Raw genomic sequence first — 21451 nt, 5'->3', positions numbered from 1 at the left:
CAGAGGGTAGATCTGGAATCAAACTGGTTTTTTTAAATTTTATGTTCTATACTTTTGTTTTACATTATTTACAAATGTAACATTCAATATGGTTTTTTAATATACTACAGGGATCCTTACATTTTCATGGTTCTTAGTGGGGGAAATAAAAGGAAATTAATATTATGTGGTGGGATAAATGGGTGCACAGCACTGAATTCTCCCCACCCTCCTCATGTAACTAAACACTCTTCCAGCGCACAACCTTCTCAGCAGAGTCCCTGGTGAATCATTGCCTTGAGACCATATAGTACTGTACTTCCTTCTCTGGCTTCCTCATGGCCATCTGGCTAGATAAGCTTGCAGAGCAATTTTTTTTGAGGGGTGGGGGTTCATCTTAACACAATTCAATGGCTGGAAAGTATATCAGCTAATAGCATGGGGCCAGTGCTCATATATCCACCCTCATCCAACATGGATAGATCACAACCTACCTTGAAAATACTGCTTGGGGTGCATACACAAAATGGCTACCCTTTCGTATAAAGTGGCTGTTCAGGGAGTTGGGAAGGGGATTTTGTAGGGTGTGGGATGGACATCATCCTAAGGGTGTGGGAGAGGATACTATGAGGGGGTGGAGCTTAGGGAAGAGGCAAGGCTGACACTTCTTTGATGAGTGCTGTGTCTACTATTCTAATACACTATATTTGATATTCCTTCCAGTAAGTTTTGCATTCTTCTTGCCTTTTCATATCCAGCATAATGCACATTTTTATATCACATTTTTAAATGTCACATTTTTAATCCATCTGCATTGTGGGTGATTTGCTCATTAGTTTGTCCCAGGACCATGTTGAAAAGAGTGTGGTAACTTGAATATTTTTCAAGGTAATGGATGTGTTTGAGTTGCATAATACACTGCACCCCAGTTATACTAATCCTATTTATTCTGGTTAGTTGTTACTCTGATCAAGTCAGGGGCCACTTCTTTACCTAAATACTCGGTTATATCATTCTGAATGTCAGTGTAATTGCATTTTACCCCTGTGCACACAATCCACTAAAATTCCTGATTCTCAGTAGTTCAGTGCTATGAATATGCTTTCCTGCCAAATTTATTTCTGATTGTCTTTTCCTCTTTCCTCACTGAGAAGGAGCTGAATGCAGACTTGCTGTGTTGCCCATTGGTTAACATGCAAATACTTTCTGCATTAAGGCAATCACCTGTGATTAAGTGCCTACTTTTAGAGAATGCAAAGGGGCTCATTTTATGGATGTTAAGGATGGTGACAGGGAGGTAGTTGACATTAGTATCTCATGGGAATATATAACCACTACAGAACAAACCTGCTCTACCAGTTTATGCTTTGCTTACCTGCTTCAGCTTTCTGGTCTTTGTGTTTTAGTGACACGTTACCTATCAATAGCTCAGGTGGTGCTCCCTCATCACAGCCAGTTATTAATCAGGCATGACAAAGTTTCTCACTCTCACTTGCTTTTTAAACTGTTCTTTAACAATGTAGGCATTGGGTTCCTTTATCTTCTGTAAAGCCAGGAAATTGGAAGCCAGGAAATTGTCTTTGTTTAAACAAGCAGTCATCTTTCCTCTCCTCACCCTTTCCAAACACAATTTGAAATTGCCGAATGCCCTGAATAACTTGCTATTAAGCAAGAACTGCTGTTTGCTTTTGGAGCTTTTACTATGTCAGTCACACGAGATCATGATAGAATATTCATTCAACCTGATGTCTTGACTTGTCCTGCTGAGTAGTATTCAGTGAGTCTGTAATGACTGAAATTTATTTTCTTTATTAAGAGGGAAAACGTTCTTCACTTGGTACACTTAGTACTCTTAGAGTGACTGTTTGTGTTGGCACAAAATAATCAAGTCTGCTCAATATGACTTTTGTGGTTGCCTATATCATAAAGTATATGCATGTAGATGTGCACCCATGTCCAGAATGCTGTGTGTTACTCTGCCTGTGTATATAGCTCTGTTCCCATACATGCATTGGTTTCTATTAAAGTAAGTGTCTGTCAAAGTGTCTTTCTTGAAAGCTGCAACGAACGAACAAGAGATGTTGGTGTAGCTTCATAGGGACCTGCCGAAACTCACCACAGCTTCTTGCCCCTTCCCATTGGCTCTAAGTCCTTGCCTTCTTGGTCCCAGCTTCTCTACATCATTTCCCTTCAGTTTTTCCACCCTACTTGTGTCTCTCCAAGATCCTCTATTATTTTATTAATAATGCATTTACATTTGTCCAACTGGTCAGTAGTATTGGGTTGATTTGGTTGGATGGCTTTGGATGTTCCTTGTTCATGGACTTCATTCAAATGTCTGCTCGATAAACAAAGTGATCACATCAAGTATTCAACCAGTAACTCAAAACCCAATGTAGGTTATAATTGTGTGGTGGTGTTTTTAACCTACTCCCTGCATTCTGATCAGCCTTCTGTGGCTCTTAGCTTTCCCAAAAGTCCTTCCCATTTCCAGGTTTTGTATGTTTTCATTAAGACCACCTGACTACTCCCACCTGCCTTCTCAGGTTGTGCTGCTCCATTGGGCGAGAAAACCCCTTTCTATAGGAGTTATGTCAGCTGGCACTGGGCTAGTGCTTAGCAGTCATTTCTGATAAATTATTTTTGAAGAAGCATGGCCTCGTATTGAATGTCTTTTTTATTGGTCCGCTTTTGCTTACTGATGTGCTATGATTATACTGATGGAAGTGTTCTTATCTTTATTGTTGTGAGCTGCTTTGACCTCAACTTTGCTGTTGGAAAAAGCAGCATAAGAATCCTGAATCAATTCAATCCTTTGATATTTGTGTCTCTTCAGCCTGTAGAAGCAACAGATGATGCGTTCTGGGACCAGTTCTGGGCAGATACAGCTACTTCAGTCCAAGATGTTTTTGCTCTTGTTCCTGCTGCAGAAATCAGAGCTGTGAGGGAAGAATCTCCTTCAAATTTGGCTACTTTGTGTTATAAGGTAAAAGGCATTCTTCTTCCTGTATTGCCCCCACTGTGAAATTCAATTAGACAAACATTAGCTCATTCAAAGGGGGACAATTGGCTGAAGGTAAACCAATCCAGAATGAGATGTCCGTCACTCTTAAGTAGAGACCCCTGATCACATGGAATGTACAGTTTTTGAAACGACTCCATAGTTCCAAACAATCCTAAATTAGCACCAAGGCATAGAAAGATACTTCAGTAGATTCATTGTTAGCTGAGGTTTATGGTAATCTGGAAGAGGAAATAGTATCAAACCACCAATACCCTGCAGGGTAGGCAAACATGAAAGCTGTAGTTAAACTTCAACAGGATTAACTATGGCAATCAGTCTTGGACAGCAGTAGCCTGCAAGGCAAGAATAAGAGTGCAATAATCTGAATTCCAGCTATAAAGCTCACATGTATTTCAACTGTAGATACTTGGTACATATGATCAAAGAATCAGACAGACCTTTGCTAGTTTAAGTGTACTCAGGAGTTACATTTACCAGGTGAATTTTAGAATACCATCTTTCTTTCTTTTTTTTTTTTAAAAAAGCCAGACAGCGCCCGCGGGGTATCGAACTGCCGTTAAGCAATTGGTGAATCTGCAAAGATTGCTCCGAAGTAACTGCTAGGCTAAGCTGGCCCAGAATACCATCTTTCTAACCCTCCCCAGGAAAGCAGACCTAAGGGTCAAACTAGATGTGACCTCAGTTATGCCTCTGAATCCCATTATAGGGACTCTCCTGTTCTTTTAAGCCTGGAGTCCCCCATGTGGTGTCTGCAGGCAGCATAGTGTTCTTGGACCGAGACCCCCTGCCCCTCCCAATTTTTATTATTATTTTTAAATTAGGTTTAAGAACTATTTTTAAACGTTTGGTGCTGGGCATTCAGCCGCCTAGCCTTCTTCCCTCACTTTCCTTAGAATGCCTTTGGATGGTCCCAGAGCTTTTCTCCAGAGAAAAAGGAAAGGCTGGCTGAAGACCAGTAGCTGCGCTTCCAGCCTCCCCCTAAAATGTTTTGGAAAAGAAAAGGTCATAATCATTACCATGAATGAAAAACTCCTTGTACCTGATCACTCAGAGGCTAAAAAAAATGTTGCTGGAAATGCTTTTCTTGTTCTGAACATGATGTAGTGATGAGGGAATGATATTGGTGAAAAGGAAAACAAGTTAGAAACTGGTGAAAAGGAAAACAAGTGAGAACTTGCTTTTCTAGTAAATTGCTTGTGTCTCCTGAAGGAGGACCATCTTGCAGGTTAAAGCAGTTTTATTTCAGGAGGCCCAGGCACTATGAATGTTGCTGTAATATTTCCATTTTCTGATGTGGTTATCTATCATCTATCTATCTATCTATCTATCTATCATCTATCTATCATCTATCTATCATCTATCTATCTATCATCTATCTATCATCTATCTATCTATCATCTATCATCTTACAAGCCACATCGAGACATATATTGCAAAGCAGGGAATGCATTCCTTAAATAAACAAACATCACTTCCTACCTCAGAAAATTGTGCCCCAGAGCAAGTTCAGTATTTATAAAAATGCCCTTTGTATTATTCCATCTTGTATACCAGGTTTAAACCCTTGCATTATAAGTTGAAGCGGTTGTTAAAGACTTTGGTTTTATCTCTTCTTGTTTAGGTTTTCTTATTCATTATAGCAGAATATTTTTAATTCTCTGTCTAGCAAAGAAGACTTTAACAGCACAAGGTGTCTTGGACAGGGGATATGCATCAAATTTGTAGTATCTTGCTTTCAGGTCTAGAAAATAAGCAAGCGGGTCTGTCTTTTTTCTGTACATGTATGTGGCACAGTAGAATATTATGATAATTGCATACCACTAAGATGTATCCTAGGAGAGTTCTCCCATATTCAGCAATAGGAACTTCAACTGCTCTAGTCTGGAATGTCGTTCAGACATTGAAAATACTTTTAATATATGAGGTTTTCCCTCTTCTTTTACTCTTTGGTAAATGGAGGAAAGAGGAGCCTATTTGTATCTACTGTACCACCAATACTTCTAGATTGGACTATCGCTAGTCCGCTATGCAGTATTTACCTGCAGAGCACTCTATTTAATATGACTTTACATACTTTGCAAATCACTGGGCTGGATGCATGCTATTCAAACTATGTAAGCAGTCATGTTAAACAATTTCTGATAGTTCTCCAAGAGCTGGAAGTGGCATATTGATCCTCAAAATGTACTTTGCATTTCCAATTCAAATATGAGTTCAAGAGTAATGCATACCATACTGCAGACCAAAGCTTTTCTCCCTCCACTAAAAATGTATCTGGGAATATCAGATAATAATTGCAAAAATAGAAGTTGGCATAGACTCCTGCTGGTAAGGTTATACTGGAGTCAGTGACCTTGTTCCTGAAAAACAGTGATATTAACTTGATCTCAGGTCTTTATCTTGGAAGTCTGGCATGCTCTCTCCCCACACTTTACAAATCAGTTGGATCCATATTTCCCACCTCTTCCATTATGCTTGGCACTTGTTAAGAGCACTTCTCATAGAGCAGCATATTCATCTGTGGAACCTTCAGTCATTTTTCAAGATCAAGGAAGAAAGTAAGATTTTGATTACACACGTCTAAGTCTTGAAATCCTTTCTCTCCCCCGCCCTTTACTAAATTATCACATTCTCAGAAAAACGTCTTTTTCAGATGGATTTCAGTATTGGGTAACATACAGCATTGCATGATCAGATTTAAATGCTCACAAAAGTATTTCCCTTTCCTCTGCTCCCCGCTCCTCAAACTCTGTTCCAAAAGCAACTTTGGGTGGGGGAAGAGGCTAGAAGGGCAAGTTTTGTAAAACGAATGGAAATCTGTTGTGCTAATGGGATGGAAACATTGGATGTTACCTATTACGTTCAAACAGAGGCCAGCACTAATAATAAATAATTATGCATTTATTAAATGCTGCTGCTGCAGTAAGCCATTTGAAAACTTGAATTATCTGTGGCAGTAATTGATGTCTGCATGCCAGTAGTTCCTGTCATTTGCTTTACCTTATTTGTTCCAGGCAGTGGAAAAGCTGGTGCAGGGAGCTGAGAGTGGCTGTCACTCTGATAAGGAAAAGCAGATTGTCCTGAACTGTAGCCGCCTGTTGACCCGCATCCTACCCTATATCTTTGAGGATCCCGACTGGAGAGGTTTTTTCTGGTCAACCGTTCCTGGAGCAGGTCGAGGAGGGGTATGTATCTATTGAATTGTACTACTGCTTTCAAACAGGTGAAGGAGGCAGGACTTCTTCTTAATCAAAGTGTAATGATTAATTTATTTTAACTAGTAAATTATGTTTATCTAGAGGTAGGAAAACTTCACCCAGGCCTAGACATGCCTGCACTGTGTTGCTTGGTTTGCTCTGATCCTGGCAGCATTTCTACCTTCTTAAATGAAGCACTGAAACAGATTTAATGGAGGACTGGAGGCTCATAATGGAAAGGCTGGTAAAGCAGGCACCTTGTTTTGTCCAAGCCTGTATCTTTTAAGCTATCTTTCATCCATGGGCATCTCAAGGGAAAGCTGGTCATTCTCAAAACAATACCCGGTGTTGAAGAATTGTCTTGAAATTCATTCTATCTATAAATGGGATGGGAGGGAAGAAAATTAAATGAACCTAGACTGGTGATGTCCTCGGAAGGACAACGTAAGGTGCTTTTCGTTGCTGAATTTTGCATCTTACTCAGCATCTGCAATAGCCTGCTAAGGAGTAGTTTTGGTCTGCAGTGCCAGTGAAAAATGGCAAGGACTGACTGTACTATTGATCTCTTGTTCCAAGTCATGCTTATTCAGAGCCAACGACCACAATCACAATAGTTTTCAGGGTTCAGACATACTCTCAGTAGTTTCAGGTGTTGTTGTTATTTACAATAACAACACATATGATCATATATACATATATGATCAGCTGGGATGTAGAAACTTCAAGTTATCCTGGTCCCAAGCTGTATATGGCTGTGTATACCAATGCCAAAACCTTGCTTTGAACCTTTGAATAATATTAAAATCCCACAAATCAGTTGTTTGGCTTGGGTGGGGAGGTGAAAGGACTGAATCCAAACCCATTTCCTTCTCCTGAAGAGATGGCTGGTGGCATTCTTAATTTACTTTCCTCAAAGACGATGTGTGCAGCCCAAGTGTTTGTGGGAATAGGGATGTGGTGGGTGTAAATTGTGTTGAACACTTGAAATGTGTTCTTTGCATTGGCCTTAGAAAATGGGACTTGGAAAATGTGCAGGAAGTACTGAAGAGGGCTAACCCCAGTGCAACACTAAGTGGGGCGGACTTCTTCATATTGTATGGAAGCAATCAGTTTGTGAGTTGTTTATGCCCACTTTCCCCGAATGCGTGATAAAAATTCTTTGCTTTTGACTTCTATTAATGCCATTCTAGTCTCTAAACCTCCCACTTCTGTCAAGGAATTTAAATCTGACAAAGCACAGAAATTTCTGCAACCAAATATTGAGCATTCAGCCACTTTGCATGTTTTATTGATTTGGTTTCTCATTTGGGCTTTGCTCGTAGAATTTGGAACATTTTCGTTTTGTTTTACAAACTGCAGTTTTGTAGCCATAAGCAACACAGGATGAAACCATTTTATGTGTGTTTTTGAGTTGTTGGTGGGATTTTTGTTTTTGCAAATTGTTAAACTGAGAATGCCACAGAAATCTGTTTCCACACCGTATCTGCAGAAGGAATTGCTTAAAAATAGTCCCCACTGCCAATTACAGCCTGTGTACAGCATGGTGGTGCTTTCTTGCCTCATTTTGCTTTACTATAGTTCATCCTCCTACAGACTGCCAACCTGTTTAAATGTGTTGACTTTCCAATAACATTTTAAATTATTAAATTGGTCAAATGCAATACAGTGGATGCTTGGGTTGCGAATGTGATCCGTGCGGGAGGCACGCTCGCAACCCGCAGCGTTCACAACCCGCAGTGTCGTGTCTGTGCATGCTCGGGTTACGATTCGGTGCTTATGTGCATGTGCAAAGCGCGATTGCTGAAACCCGGAAGTAACCTGTTCCAGTACTTCTGGGTTCGGCGCGGTGCACAACTCGAAAACACACAACCCAAAGCGTCTGTAACCTGAGGTTTGACTGTAGTTGAAATATTGGGAATATGTATGAAAATGTTTTTGTTGACTAAATAACATCAAATAATTTATGGGGTCAATTTATGGGCTCTGTTCTTTTTCAGGAGTTTCTTCTAGGCTAGACCCGTTGAAAGGAGCAGGAGTTATAAGAGTACAACTGTGATAGTATAATTCTGCCTATTCATTTCAGTGGAGCTTAAGCTGGAGATTGTAATTGGTGCTTACCTCAAGAGCTGTGCATTGTATGTTCCACTGAAGGCCACGGCTCTGTGTTAAATCCATCCCATGTTAACAATAACAGATGTCTGTGATTAATCGATTTGATGCTTTTGCCCTTAAGATTCTTAGAGACTATTTTTCCTTCTCTGATTTCAAAGCTGAATGGAAGGGCAGCCAGCCGGTTTTCATCTCTTTTGTTTTCTATTTCTGCACTTGGTATGCTTTTATTGGTTGCCCCGTTATGGTACTAGACAATGTTGGATCAATGCAGGTCATTATTGTAGTCTAGCCTGCTTGCCATGAGTGAAGGGCTCTGTGTCATGCACAGGCTGATACAGGCCTGGCTGTCACAGATAAGCCCCTGTCCCTCCCCCTCCGCTGGAAGAGAGTCTGAGATCCAGGATGAGCTTTGAGTGGCAGTGCTACAGGCCTGCAGAGGGGATGTATGGTTCCCTTGGAAACAGCTGCAGACTTGTGCCTGAAGCACCAGCGCTGAGATAGAAGAATAGGGCTTGATTTGGATGCCTGGAAGCACTTGGACTGCTGAAGGAAGAGACTTGCTTTGCCCCAGCAAAACTAAGAGCATCTCCTTGCTGAATAACCCCCTGCCTCTATAACACATTTCTCACAGATCATCCAGCAACATAAGAACTATATGCTTCTGTTTAAGTTCTGCTCATGCAATGACTAGATTCTAGAATACAGTAATGTATTTGAAGCCAAAGTGGCCCTGATGTTAAATTATTTGACCAAGGACTTTTGGGCTCATTTGCAGCCATTTTTTTGGCAATGCATAGTCTACATTAACTTTGTACTTTTGTGTGATACTTTGGGATATATTGTGTTCCACTGAGCGAAAGCCCTATGTTTTTTATGTGGGGAAGATATTTATAATAATTATAGATAATGCATCAGTAGGTTTTGCAATTATGATGTAGATCATGGGCTGCATGAATGCTACTTTTTCTTCATATGCATAGCTTGTGCTAAGACATAAGCATTGGCTTGTTAGGCAGCTAAAGGTCCCTGTAGCTCAGCATTTTGTTTCCAAAAGTGGCTAGCCAGATGCCCCTGGGAAGCTTACAAGTACGGCATGATGAAGATAGCCATCCCCTCATTGGGGTGACTTGCTTCTAAACATGGAGTCGCCATTTTCAGCTATTATGGCTGGTAGCCACAACCATATTCTACCATTTGCTCTTAACCACACCTGACCATTGTGCGGTTTTAATAACAATAATTCTTGTTAAAAATTTAATTTGCCTGTTACATCCCCCCCCTCCAGACTTTTATTTCCAGTTAAATAACTCAATCATTTGCTTACCTATCCAGGAGTATTTGGCTGTGCTTGTGTAATCCCATCATTTAAAAAAAACAAACTGATAAGGTGCACTTTCCAGTTCTACTCTTCTAAGACAGCTTTATATTTCATCCTAAGTTTTAGTTACATGGAAACTTGTACATGTGAATTTATTTAGAAAACTAAAAACACAAGGGGAAGTGCAGCAGCACAAAGCTATTCACTTGCCAAAGAAAACTTCTGGACACAGTAACATGCTTCATGTGGTTTTGCAGAGCAAAGGTGCTCAGAAACTGCAGATAGGTAAAATGTAATTTGAGAGAAAGCTGTGGACGATATGTAAATAAACCCTTTGTTTCAATTCCTACCTTGGTCAGGCTGCCATTGGGTGGTCCCAAGAAAAAACGTTAGTGCTTAGACTTGCTTCCTCAGCTAGAACGTGGAAAAAGCTGTGTCCTACTCCTTATATTTATCCTATAAATAGACTGTGTTCACAGCCCTTACCCATAGAAATAGGCCTGGTTCTAAATAAAAATAAGCATGTTGCTTCACATAACTCAGTAAAGGTAGGTAAAGGTAAAGGACCCTGAACGGATAAGTCCAGTCAAAGGTGACTATGGGGTGCAGCACTTTATCTCGCTTTCCGGTTGAGGGAGCCAGTGTTTGTCTACAGACAGCTTTCTAGGTCATGTGGCCAGTATGATTAAACCGCTTCTGGCCAGAGCACACGGAAACGCCGTTTACCTTTCCACCACAGCGGTATCTATTTATTTACTTGCACAGGTATGCTTTCAAACTGCTAGGTTGGCAGGAGCTGGAACAGAGCAACAGGAGCTCACCCCATCTCGGGAATCGAACCACCGATCTTCTAATCGGCAAGCCCAAGGGGCTCTGTGGTTTAGACCACATTGGCACCCTCTCCCTTAGTAGCACTGCCTCTTTTAGGGTTTGCCTCTGTTGCATTTTCTCCTCCTCCATAGTTTTGGCTTTTTCTGAATCCTGCACCAGTGCCTCTTGGTAGAACCTATTCCAACACACGTGTTTTGTGTGCTTCCAAAGAAAGCTAAGTGAACTAAGTAATGTTGCTTTGCAGTCAGTGTCAAGATCAGATTGAGTATGCTGTGATTTATCCTTTGATTGCAGGGAGACGAAGATGATGAAAATGCTAGGCCTCTCGCTGAGTCACTGCTTCTGGCCATTGCGGATTTGCTCTTTTGTCCAGAATTCACTGTCCAGAGCCACCGAAAAAACAATGTGGTGAGTTCAATAATTTGATTTTGTTCTATACTGACAGGTTACGGTTGCAGCTCAATAATACTTAGTAGTCATGATTAGGATTGCACTGTGAGTTTTGAATAAAGCCCTGCTTAGAATGTTAACAGAAAATATCCACACCTATAGGTCCCAATTCAGCACACCTAGGCATGCTTACGCAACAGGTTTGCCTAACTCTGTGTTGGGTGTAGGGCATAGTATGCTTCTCCATGAGTTCGTATTCCATTTGCAAGTAGCATGGTAAACATAGTGCATTTAACATTAGACTGATGACCCAAAATTTGATGAACCCATAAAAATCATAACTGTGAATCTTTCAGATATCTGGCTTTTTTTTAAATTACCTTTTGGTTTCTGATCCTTTGGCACACTGCAATAATCTCCAAAAGCTTGTTTTTACATTTCTTTCCTTTTCCTTTGTCATATTTTAACATGTTTAAGTAGTAATTCATCTTGAGGCTATTTGGTAACAGGCATGTATAATACGCAATAATTAAATACTATTAGCAAGGACTTTTTAAAAATGAAAATGGACAGGTGCCTTTAGACTCTGTGGAAGAGCCTTGGTACAATATGTGTAGCCTGTGGCTTCTTTTGATGGCAAGGGTTCTTGCACAGACCTCTGCGTGTTGGGTAGAAATTACTCTTGTCATAGTGCGTCATTCTAAGGGCCTCCAGCAATATTGAAGAGCTGTTGACTGCAGTATAGTGACTCATGTATGGGAAAATTAGTGTGACTAATGCTGAATCTACCCCCTGTGCCTTCCTATTTGGTGTGGTGTGCTTGAAAATAGTTTTCTACATGGCTGGCCTCTGAACACCTGATGTAACTAGATATGGGTGAATCAGTTTAACATGTCAGTCTCGCATACATTCATAAATCCATTATATTTACTCATTAATCTGTGATTTATTTATTTTTTAAAAGAGACTACCAAAATACAATAAGTACATTTCTAAATGGGGTTTTTTACCCCAAAATATGCTTTTTACACATTTCATATGCTTTCGATCTAAGAACTAGGTCATGAAATTCATAGAAGTGCAAATTTAAATATACAGCTATTTTCTTAACCAGCGCACATTTGTGCCATTTGCTTAAAATGCATACGGGATGAAATTGCCCTCCATCCTCAGCTATAGCAACACACCACCCTGCAAAAGCTAGCACCAGTTATTGGGTTAAGGAATCTACACTGGATTCAAAACCAAGTTGGTTGTAGGGGTTCAGGAGCACCACACGACCCTTCTGCCTCTCTTTCTCACTACCACTGCATGATGCTTTCAAGCTGCTGAGGAGCAAGTGATGTAAATAGAGTCTGACTATTTGGCCTGCCCTGTCAAATTAGGAAGCTTTTCTCTTCCATGAGTTTTGTGCTGTTCTTGGAAAAACTAAATTGGAGTTGCCTGGTACAGACTGTCCAAGGAGTGTTGCTGGCAGAGTGTTGTGGTATTGTTGAGTGAACCTTTAACTGGGTTGCTGACACTGTCCCCATTACTGCGTCTCAGCCATTGTGATCATTGCACCATCTTGCTTCTTTCATTGGCGTTCTAGTTGAGACAAGGTTAGCTCGGCAGAAGTATCCTTTAGCTTGCTGGACACATTTTATGCCATGCTCCTTTTTTTAATTCTGCAGATTGAACTTACGTCTGAGAGAGATTTTTAAAAGCCCTGAGTGACTTACAAAAAATCCCCAAAAACTTATTTGATTGTTTGCCTTCAGTGAAATGGTGGCTCCATGGGGAGATTGCAGCTGTTGGTTGCCGCTCCAGCCATTCAAACTGTTGTCCTGTCTCTGTGTTGAGATGTGTGAGGTTGACCATTATATAATGGAAATCCTGAGGCACTGGGCAAGAGTTGTAAATGCCACTCCGTGTGTGCCAGGGAAAGGATAACACAGAACTTTCTTAATTAAAGTACCGCAATGATTTGTTTTAATGATGCCAGATGCCCTTAATTTGAGCACGTTAATCTGAGGCCCCTTTTGCCTCAGCTGCTCCTGAAAAGTAAAATAAAACGCCACTGTATTCAATGGCTGCTTGTTTCCATAAAAGTGGTCCCAGTGATTTGTTTGTGGCACAGAATAGAGCGTGTTGCTGCCAAAAAAACAATACTGGGAAAATAAGAGAAGGGCAATGTGGTCAACCTTAATAAAGCTGGATACAAAGGAAAAGCTGCTTAAATTTATAACTGTTTTCAGTGTGTGCTGGTGGGAAGGGGGTCTTCATGTGAGTAATGATTCATTGGCCTTGAAAAGCGACAGCAAGAATATGGATGAACTAGTATTGGAATGTGCCCTTTTCTGTATAGAAGAAGAGCTATTCGTGGCTAACTACACTATTGTGGGATCTGTTTGCTACTAAACATGTCTGAGACTACCTGATTTGTCCTAGATGATAGTCCAGAATGCAAGATTAGAAATAACAGAGTCTTGTGGCATCATTTCTTGTACCATAAGCTTTTTTGGACCAGATGCCAGCTTCCCAGATGCATGACGTGCTCATCTAAACAGAAGATTGAAAATAGCCACACATTTTCAGTTATATTCAGCGGAGTCATTCCATGAGCACAAGGACTTCCTTCCACCTGCACAACAGGGCTTCCTCTTTTCTCACCACACCCCCCTGTGCCCCCCTCATCTCCTTTGTGGGTGTGATTGTGGGTGCCAGGGGCACATGGGGAAAGGAAGCCATGTGGCACTAATGGAACAACCTTGTCAAAACTCTGCCTTTCTAAATTGTAAACTAATATAAATGCATACACCATCAGTTCCTACAAAAACAAAACATAACATGGCTGTGTGTTGTGATGTGTGGCATTCAAGGCCGGAAGTGAATTTTGTTTGTTCTGCATTTTTAAGTGGCTTCGCTTACGCCTGCTGGGCTAATATGCAGATTGGAACATGACTATGTTTTGGATTTTGTGCTTCTCCAAGTTTTGCAATACGGTCCTTGGCCCGAAAACATCCCAAAATTTGTTAACATGTGTTTTAGGATAAACTACTATTAGAAATTCACTCATTGGCATAAACTGTGGGAGGAATTCAACCTTGGGCTAGTACAGTTGTTCTGTCGGTGCAAACATTTCAGCTTGCCAAATAGAACGACACCCTCCTCTCCTTCCATGTGTTGCTTTTGGGGTTCTCCCAACTCCCACCTCCCCGAGCCAATTTTGAAGGGCATGGGAGGGAAGAAAGAGGAGAAGCCCTACTGCACAAGTGGAAGTCCTTGTGCAGGTGTCTCCTGATGGGACTCATTAGTTGAATCCTGCTCTGTGTATTTAAACACCTATTTTGTGATAAATATGTATTTAATTATGTATCTGAATTCATAATGTTTTTGTATGGATTTTTAAAACTTTGGAAAAGGGAAGACAACAGACTTCTGAACAAACACACAGTAAATCAGCAGCGACTGGAAATAGACTGATTGGTCTGTCCCTAGTAGCCCTATATCGCTTCTCTGCTGCTTGAAACTCTCAGATCCTCTTAATCTATATACAAGAGATCCTTGGCATAAGGAGGTATTTACCCAGATCTTGGTTATCTTGGCCATTCATTCAGCTGGAAGATTCAGCAGGAGCCTCTGCTAGTAAAAAGACAACGTAAATCCCACTTCCGGTTTGCATGAGTATTTATCTTTCATCTCCTGACTTCTTTTCCAGGACACAGCTGAGGATATCCATGCAATTGACAGCTGTGAATACATCTGGGAGGCTGGTGTTGGGTTTGCTCACTCCCCACAGCCCAGCTACAACCACGACTTGAACAGGTAAGAACATCAAAAAATACTCCAGAAGAGACAAAAGGAGAGCTGGCAGGATGATTGGCACTATACAGAAATGTGAGCATCTCAATAGACCTTTCTTTGTATGGGCGAAAGCTAGGTGCTAATAATCTTATGGTATTGAAGACTAGGATTAATTAATTTCATATATGGGGAGGTGTGTTTTTTTCTACTCAAATCCGCATTCTAGATGGTCTCTGATAGAATATGAAAACCAAGGCATCATCGGTATATGAAGTTGCACAAGCTAACAGCGCTAATGCAAAGGCTACATTGGGCATTGCATTGCATTTTATTTCCCGCTGTAACTGTTTTGCTTAGATGGGCTCCATGGAATAGGGCCAAACAAAAGACACAATGCTTGTTGTTTACTCGTGTCTGACTCTTCGTGACCCCATGGACCAGAGCACACCAGGCACTCCTGTCTTCCACTGCCTCCCGCAGTTTGGTCAAACTCATGCTGGTAGCTTCAAGAACACTGTCCAACCATCTCATCCTCTGTCATCCCCTTCTCCTTGTGCCCTCCATGTTTCCCAACATCAGGGTCTTTTCCAGGGAGTCTTCTCTTCTCATGAGGTGGCCAAAGTATTGGAGCCTCAGCTTCAGGATCTGTCTGCTAATAGCTACTTACTGTGAATGGGAGAGTGCATAAGTGGCCTGTGGCTCCTGATGGCTAAAGGAATAAGCGCTCCTAGGAAAAGCATGTCTTTGATAAGAGAAGAAAACTACTCAGTGACAACTTAGAAAGGCCAACACAAAGAAAAATGCATTTAGTAATGTATATTGAGCTGGTGGTTGATGAAAGGTTGCTCAGCTGACATTGTATCCGAATCCGAAACTACCCCTCCATTAGCTCTCCATGCCTTACAGCCTCATGCAACTGGGATTTCTTGCTGTTGTGTTTTTCAGGACAGAGCTCCTGAAGCTCCTGCTGACTTGTTTCTCAGAGGTCATGTACCTGCCCCCCTCCTCAGATAGCAACTCAAATCCCTGGGTCCAGTTTTTCTGCTCCACGGAGAATAGGTGAGAGGTAGCTGACTGTATGTGGTGGATACTTTGGAGCAATATAGTTTAATCCAAATCTGTTAGCCTAAGAATTTCTATAGCAGGCATCCCCAAACTCGGCCCTCCAGATGTTTTGAGACTACAATTCCCATCATCCTTGACCACTGGTCCTGTTAGCTAGGGATGATGGGAGCTGTAGTCCCAAAAACATATGGAGGGCCGAGTTTGGGGATGCCTGTTCTATAGACATGGTATCTCTCTTTTGCATGTTGCCCCCGCCCCCTTTTGTGGGTGTTTCACTATATCTGCCTTACGGATGTCCACACTTGCCTAGCTTTATTTACAACTCACACGCGTTGCCCAAATAGGTGATATATTCTATGCCTCATACTGGACGTTGAAGTTCACTGTACTCCAATTTCTGAAGTACAAGCAAGTAGACCGGGTGGACTTTCTATATTGGTTTCCAGTTGTGGCTTCAAATATTCTGACCACTGTACGTTGTTGGTTATACCTGGATTGCAATCCTTGAATCTTGGTGAATGCCTGCCCTCTGGTGTTCATCTCTTGCAGTCTTCTGCCTTTCAAAAGGCTTAAGCGCCTTCATTGGTCTAGAATATGACTGGATTTATCCAACCAGCACTCCTGAGCTGAGTGGTATAGCTTTCCTTTTGCTGCATCAGTTGATGTGATAAAATTAGTTGCTGGCAGCTTTTTTATGCCTGCCTTTGCAGATGATTCAAAATGGTTTTTTATTCTTAGCACTGTGGTGGAGCAAGCTCCAGTGACAGTGCTATTTCTGTCCCCATGTAATGGAAGGGAGCAAGTGCCAAGTGTGTAAGTAAGCCTTGGGCCACTTAAAAAAAGACTTAATCGTGCACACAAAGCAGTGTTGGAGAGGAAGAGTGCTTAGCCTCAGAGAATTAAAACAAAACAAAAGGCAGCCCTTCGTTGTCTATGAAGGAGGTAGTTTTGTTGATGTCCACTTCTTTCCCCACTGCCCTTAAAAAAAGAGAGAGCAATAAGGGCATTTCACTGCCTGTTACCATGGCAGGAGGAACGTCTCTGTAAAGCAGGAAAACAAATAAACTCATTTATGCTCATAAAATTGCACGGTATATGAGTGGGTGCTGTTTTTTTATTGTCTGTTGTAAATTGCTTTGGGAAAATGTTTTCTTAAAGGGATAGGGTATGTTTTAATTGCATATTGCTAGTGATGCCACAAGCACTTTGCCCAACTATTTTATACAGTAGAAGATTTGTATAACAGCAGCACTTAAGTAGCGATGAAATATATTTTTTTTATTACAGCTGTATGGGTTATAATGGTTCAATTCAAGTTTATGTTGACACACTTATGGAATAATGCTTCATTTATCTAGATGGCTAGGAAGAATAATCTAAAAATATCGGATGATGCCTCAGAATAAGTTTCTCCCCCCCCCCTTTTCACTAATCCATGCTGTCCCTGAGGCATACAGGTTTCTACCCTTTCACATAGTAGTGAATCAGTGCTAAGAGAATGCACACTTTATAGAAAGTACGGCTGCCTTTGGAAAGCTTTGAAGAGTTTTTCATCCCCAGTGCAACTTCTTGAGCATGTTGGATCCTCTTTTAGGCATGCGCTTCCACTGTTCACTTCCCTCTTGAATATCGTCTGTGCTTATGATCCAGTGGGCTATGGGATCCCATATAACCACTTGCTCTTCTCGGACTATCGCGAACCCCTGGTGGAGCAGGCTGCCCAAGTCTTGATAGTCACCCTGGACTATGACACTTCCACCAGCTCCAGCCCCACAGTAGATGGAACTACCACTGGAACAGTCATGGATGATGCTGATGTGAGTTGCTCCCAAGTTTAGCTATGTTTCTTGTACTGAGGGGAGGATGGCTTCCCTTTCTAGAGAAGTTTGTGGGTACACAGTCATTTATTTTATTTATAAAATTTATACACCTCAAAGAGTAACTCTCCAGCTGGATTTTTTGTGTTCCTGTGTTCTGTATTTCCTGTATGTGTCTGTCATGAGACCAGTCTCAAATATTGCCCAGACTCACACAAGAGTCTTTTTGGTCAGGCTGAAGGTCCTGAAACTGCCAGATGTTGCATACACACACCCCTTCAGGAGCTTCTGTGAAGGAAAAGTCATTTTTTTGGGGGGGGGGGAGACAGTTTTGCTGCAGATAAGGAACATGGGAAGAGAGTATGTATGCAACATGTAGTTTGGGTTTTGGGAGAAGATCAGATGGTGTCTTTGACCGAACAGGTAAATGGATTTGTCCCTATAAAAAAGCCCAATAAATTGAAAAAGGAAAGATCAAAAACTAATATGTATGTATCATAAATTCACCACAATGTGAAATGTAGTGGGATGACTGACTTCTACTGAAGTTTGAGTGCTCTGCCCTCTCTCAATAGTGCATAATTCAGTATAGTGCTGTTTTCTAGAGTCCAGCTAGTTTTTGAAAACCTCTTTTCAAGCTGTCTTTTGCTAAGAGACAATTGCAGTAATCATGGTAAATCTGAGACATGAACTCCCTATCATCCTAAGAGCTTAGTGGTTCGTTTGTTTCTCCTTAATACTGAAATAACTTCTTCTGAATCCCTGACCTGTATTAATGTGCATACTAACTAGTTCATTTCAGGGCATTCCACACACTGCAGTTGTAGCATACGTGATTGTTTTGGTTTCATTCTGCTTTTATTCCTGTCCGCATGCTGGGAAGGTATCTGTCAGGGAACTGCCATCTGAGACTAAGGAGGTGAAAGGGCTCATGGAGGGTGAGAGAGACCATTCAGCGGAGGAGGGGACCAGCAGGGGGAGAAGTGGAGTTCCAAGGGAAAGTGAGTCGGAGGGAGGGCTCAGAGACACTTCAAGCGGGAGCAGCGGGGAGATTTCAGGACCTCCTGTAGGGACACCCACTCCTCGGCGGAAACTGTCACGCCGAGAGTCCAGAAGACGCGTTTCCGTTAAGGAGCTTTTATGCTGGAAGAAGTTCCGTAAACGCCCACTGTCCGATTCAACGAGCGATTGATGGAGTCATGTTTAAGGAGCTCCATCACAGACAGAGGTTTGGGGACTTAGCCAAACTCTGAGGGATTAGGATTTTACGCACAAGCAGCTCATCATCCCATCACAGTATCCCATGCTCTCTCTCAAAATGAGCAGAGATGAAAGGAGCGGAAGGTCATCTTTGTACTGAAACACTCCTTTTTAGCCAAACTGATGCTCAGTCTTCAAATCTTAGAATGCTTTCAGCTGTCTGTCTCAATATACTTTGTACTAAGAATGCTCTGAAAAGTATTACAGTTCATACTGTTCTGTGAGGCAAACTGCATGCTACACAGAGATGTAAATACTGAAGCCCCAATGTCGTTAGTGTTGAAAGAAAAACAGCTTTGGAGGTGGGAAGAGGGCCTATGCCTTTCCCTTTACAGCCATTTTTTTCCAAACCAAATCACACATCCTCCATTGCTCCTCCCCTGTGCAGCCCTGAAATTGTTGGGTGCTAGCAGAGGTAATTCATTTTATAGGAAGATTACCGCAAGCCTTCTAACTTTGCAGAGCTTTCCACTCCAAGCAGAAATCTTTGTGTGACAATGAAAACCTTGCATGCTATCAGTAGTAGTATTGGGAACCACTTCCTATTTTTTGTGTGCAAGTCAGTTTTTAGAGTTAATAGCATTCCTTATATAATAAGTAAAGTAAGTAGCCTAGTCTAGTCTGGATGCTAAGTTGCTAGTCTAGATGCTAAGTATTGACTTTGGTCAGCAGCACTGCTGTACGTTGCATCCTCAAAATGGAAGGTGTATCACTTGGCTTGCTGCTAAATTCTATGAATGGAAGCACTTTTATACCAAATCCTGTTCTGTGTATCACTGATCTCTAACTGAGTGAAATTGTCAAATATTAGAATTTTCTGACAATTTGGTGAAAATGTCAGTTGCCAGAGAATGCAAATAACTTTTTATATGCCCTTAATTGCCAATGCAAATGCTGAGAAATGCTATCTCAACTTCCTTTTAATGCAGCCTCCGGGACCAGACAATCTGTTTGTCAATTACCTGTCCAGGATACACAGAGAAGAGGTATTGTGCCATGTTCTTCTTTTGACTACTTACTGGGCTAGCCTTGAGCCCATTTACATTATCTTTGTTGACAGGACTTGTTTATTCCATTTACATTATCTTTTTTTGGCAGGATTTTCAATTCATTCTGAAAGGAGTGGCCCGTCTACTCTCCAACCCACTGGTCCAAACCTACCTGCCAAACTCTACCAAGAAGATTCAGTTCCACCAGGAGCTCCTGGTTCTCTTCTGGAAACTCTGTGATTTCAACAAGGTGCACATCTGTTGGGTCTGCCAAAGAACCAAGAGGGGAAGAGATCTGTGCCTGCTGAAAGCAAGCAAGGGAATAAGGGAATCTTAGTGATAGCAACTAGGGACGCGGGTGGCGCTGTGGGTAAAACCTCAGCGCCTAGGACTTGCCGATCGCATGGTCGGCGGTTCGAATCCCCGCGGCGGGGTGCGCTCCCGTCGTTCGGTCCCAGCACCTGCCAACCTAGCAGTTCGAAAGCACCCCCGGGTGCAAGTAGATAAATAGGGACCGCTTACTAGCGGGAAGGTAAACGGCGTTTCCGTGTGCTGCGCTGGCTCGCCAGATGCAGCTTGTCACGCTGGCCACGTGACCCGGAAAGTGTCTGCGGACAGCGCTGGCTCCCGGCCTATAGAGTGAGATGAGCGCACAACCCTAGAGTCTGGCAAGACTGGCCCGTACGGGCAGGGGTACCTTTACCTTTTTAGTGATAGCAACTAGGGATGTGTGTGTTACCTAGTTGGCAGTTCTCCTCTTTCCCCTGACCTCCTTCTCCCTTGGCTGGTTTAGCACTGAAAGATGCAGGAATGGGGAATCACTGAAAGGAAAATATACTGATTAGTATCGTTCTTTCATTAACTGGTGACTGTGTGGGACATTATATCCCTTGCTGATACTGCTAGTCTGCTTGCATGTGGTTGGACTTGCAGAGATCAGCACAGGCGTCAACCCAATCCTTACGTGAGCTTCAGGTTCCAGGCATGCTGAATCAGCACACCTGACACTTGAGAAGCCTCCAACAGAAAGCAGCCTATAAGGGGGAAAATAGGAAATTATAGTGCCAGCTGTTTGCTGATTTCCTCACATAATAAACTATTTGCAGAGCATGCTTTTCATTATTCAATCAAGACATTTAACATGAAAATAAATGTGGGATTTTCAGTGCAAATCCTGCCATGTCTGTTTAGAAGAGAGACTCATTGAGTTAGTAGGACTCTCTCCTTAACCTTTTTGTGCTGCAATGCAGTCAGCAGAAAGCAGAGTTCTAAAACACAAAACCACTGAAAAACTAGCCGGCACTTCTGAACTTGTTGGTTCGTATACTGTTCCTCCTCTCTGACGCATCTTCATAGGAAGCATCAGCTTCTTTCTGTTGGGCCACTGGGCCGTGGCTGGACCTGTAGAGTAGATAAACTGTGTGAAGGAGTTCAAGTCTTTATCTTTCCCTTTCAGAAATTTCTCTTCTTTGTGCTGAAGAGTAGCGATGTCCTAGATATCCTGGTGCCAATTCTCTTCTTCCTGAACGATGCCAGGGCAGATCAGTGTAAGTTTGGTCTTGTCTTTTTCTCAATACTCAGGCTGATAAGGCTTGCTTCGGCATTCATTGTGATTGCTTGTGCAGTCACAGATACTGGAAATAACTTCATGGGTGCAGCGGTAGTTGGGTCCAGTTCAACTG

General features: G+C 41.9%; 1 protein-coding gene across 1 annotated transcript in view; it reads left to right on the top strand.

Annotated features, from left to right (window-relative positions):
* The window catches only part of HID1 (HID1 domain containing), a 43418-nt gene that overhangs the window by 5595 nt on the left and 16372 nt on the right, over positions 1-21451 (top strand). Inside the window, exons 2-10 of the mRNA XM_053375831.1 lie at positions 2816-2965; positions 6019-6189; positions 10757-10870; positions 14553-14659; positions 15584-15697; positions 17298-17520; positions 19710-19766; positions 19879-20019; positions 21226-21316. Of these exons, the coding sequence (XP_053231806.1) occupies positions 2816-2965; positions 6019-6189; positions 10757-10870; positions 14553-14659; positions 15584-15697; positions 17298-17520; positions 19710-19766; positions 19879-20019; positions 21226-21316 (1168 nt within the window). The remainder of the gene's footprint in view (positions 1-2815; positions 2966-6018; positions 6190-10756; positions 10871-14552; positions 14660-15583; positions 15698-17297; positions 17521-19709; positions 19767-19878; positions 20020-21225; positions 21317-21451) is intronic.

This window comes from Podarcis raffonei, chromosome 2, assembly GCF_027172205.1.
Source record: "Podarcis raffonei isolate rPodRaf1 chromosome 2, rPodRaf1.pri, whole genome shotgun sequence".
Lineage (NCBI taxonomy): Eukaryota > Metazoa > Chordata > Lepidosauria > Squamata > Lacertidae > Podarcis > Podarcis raffonei.
This window is presented reverse-complemented; position numbering and strand designations above follow the sequence as displayed.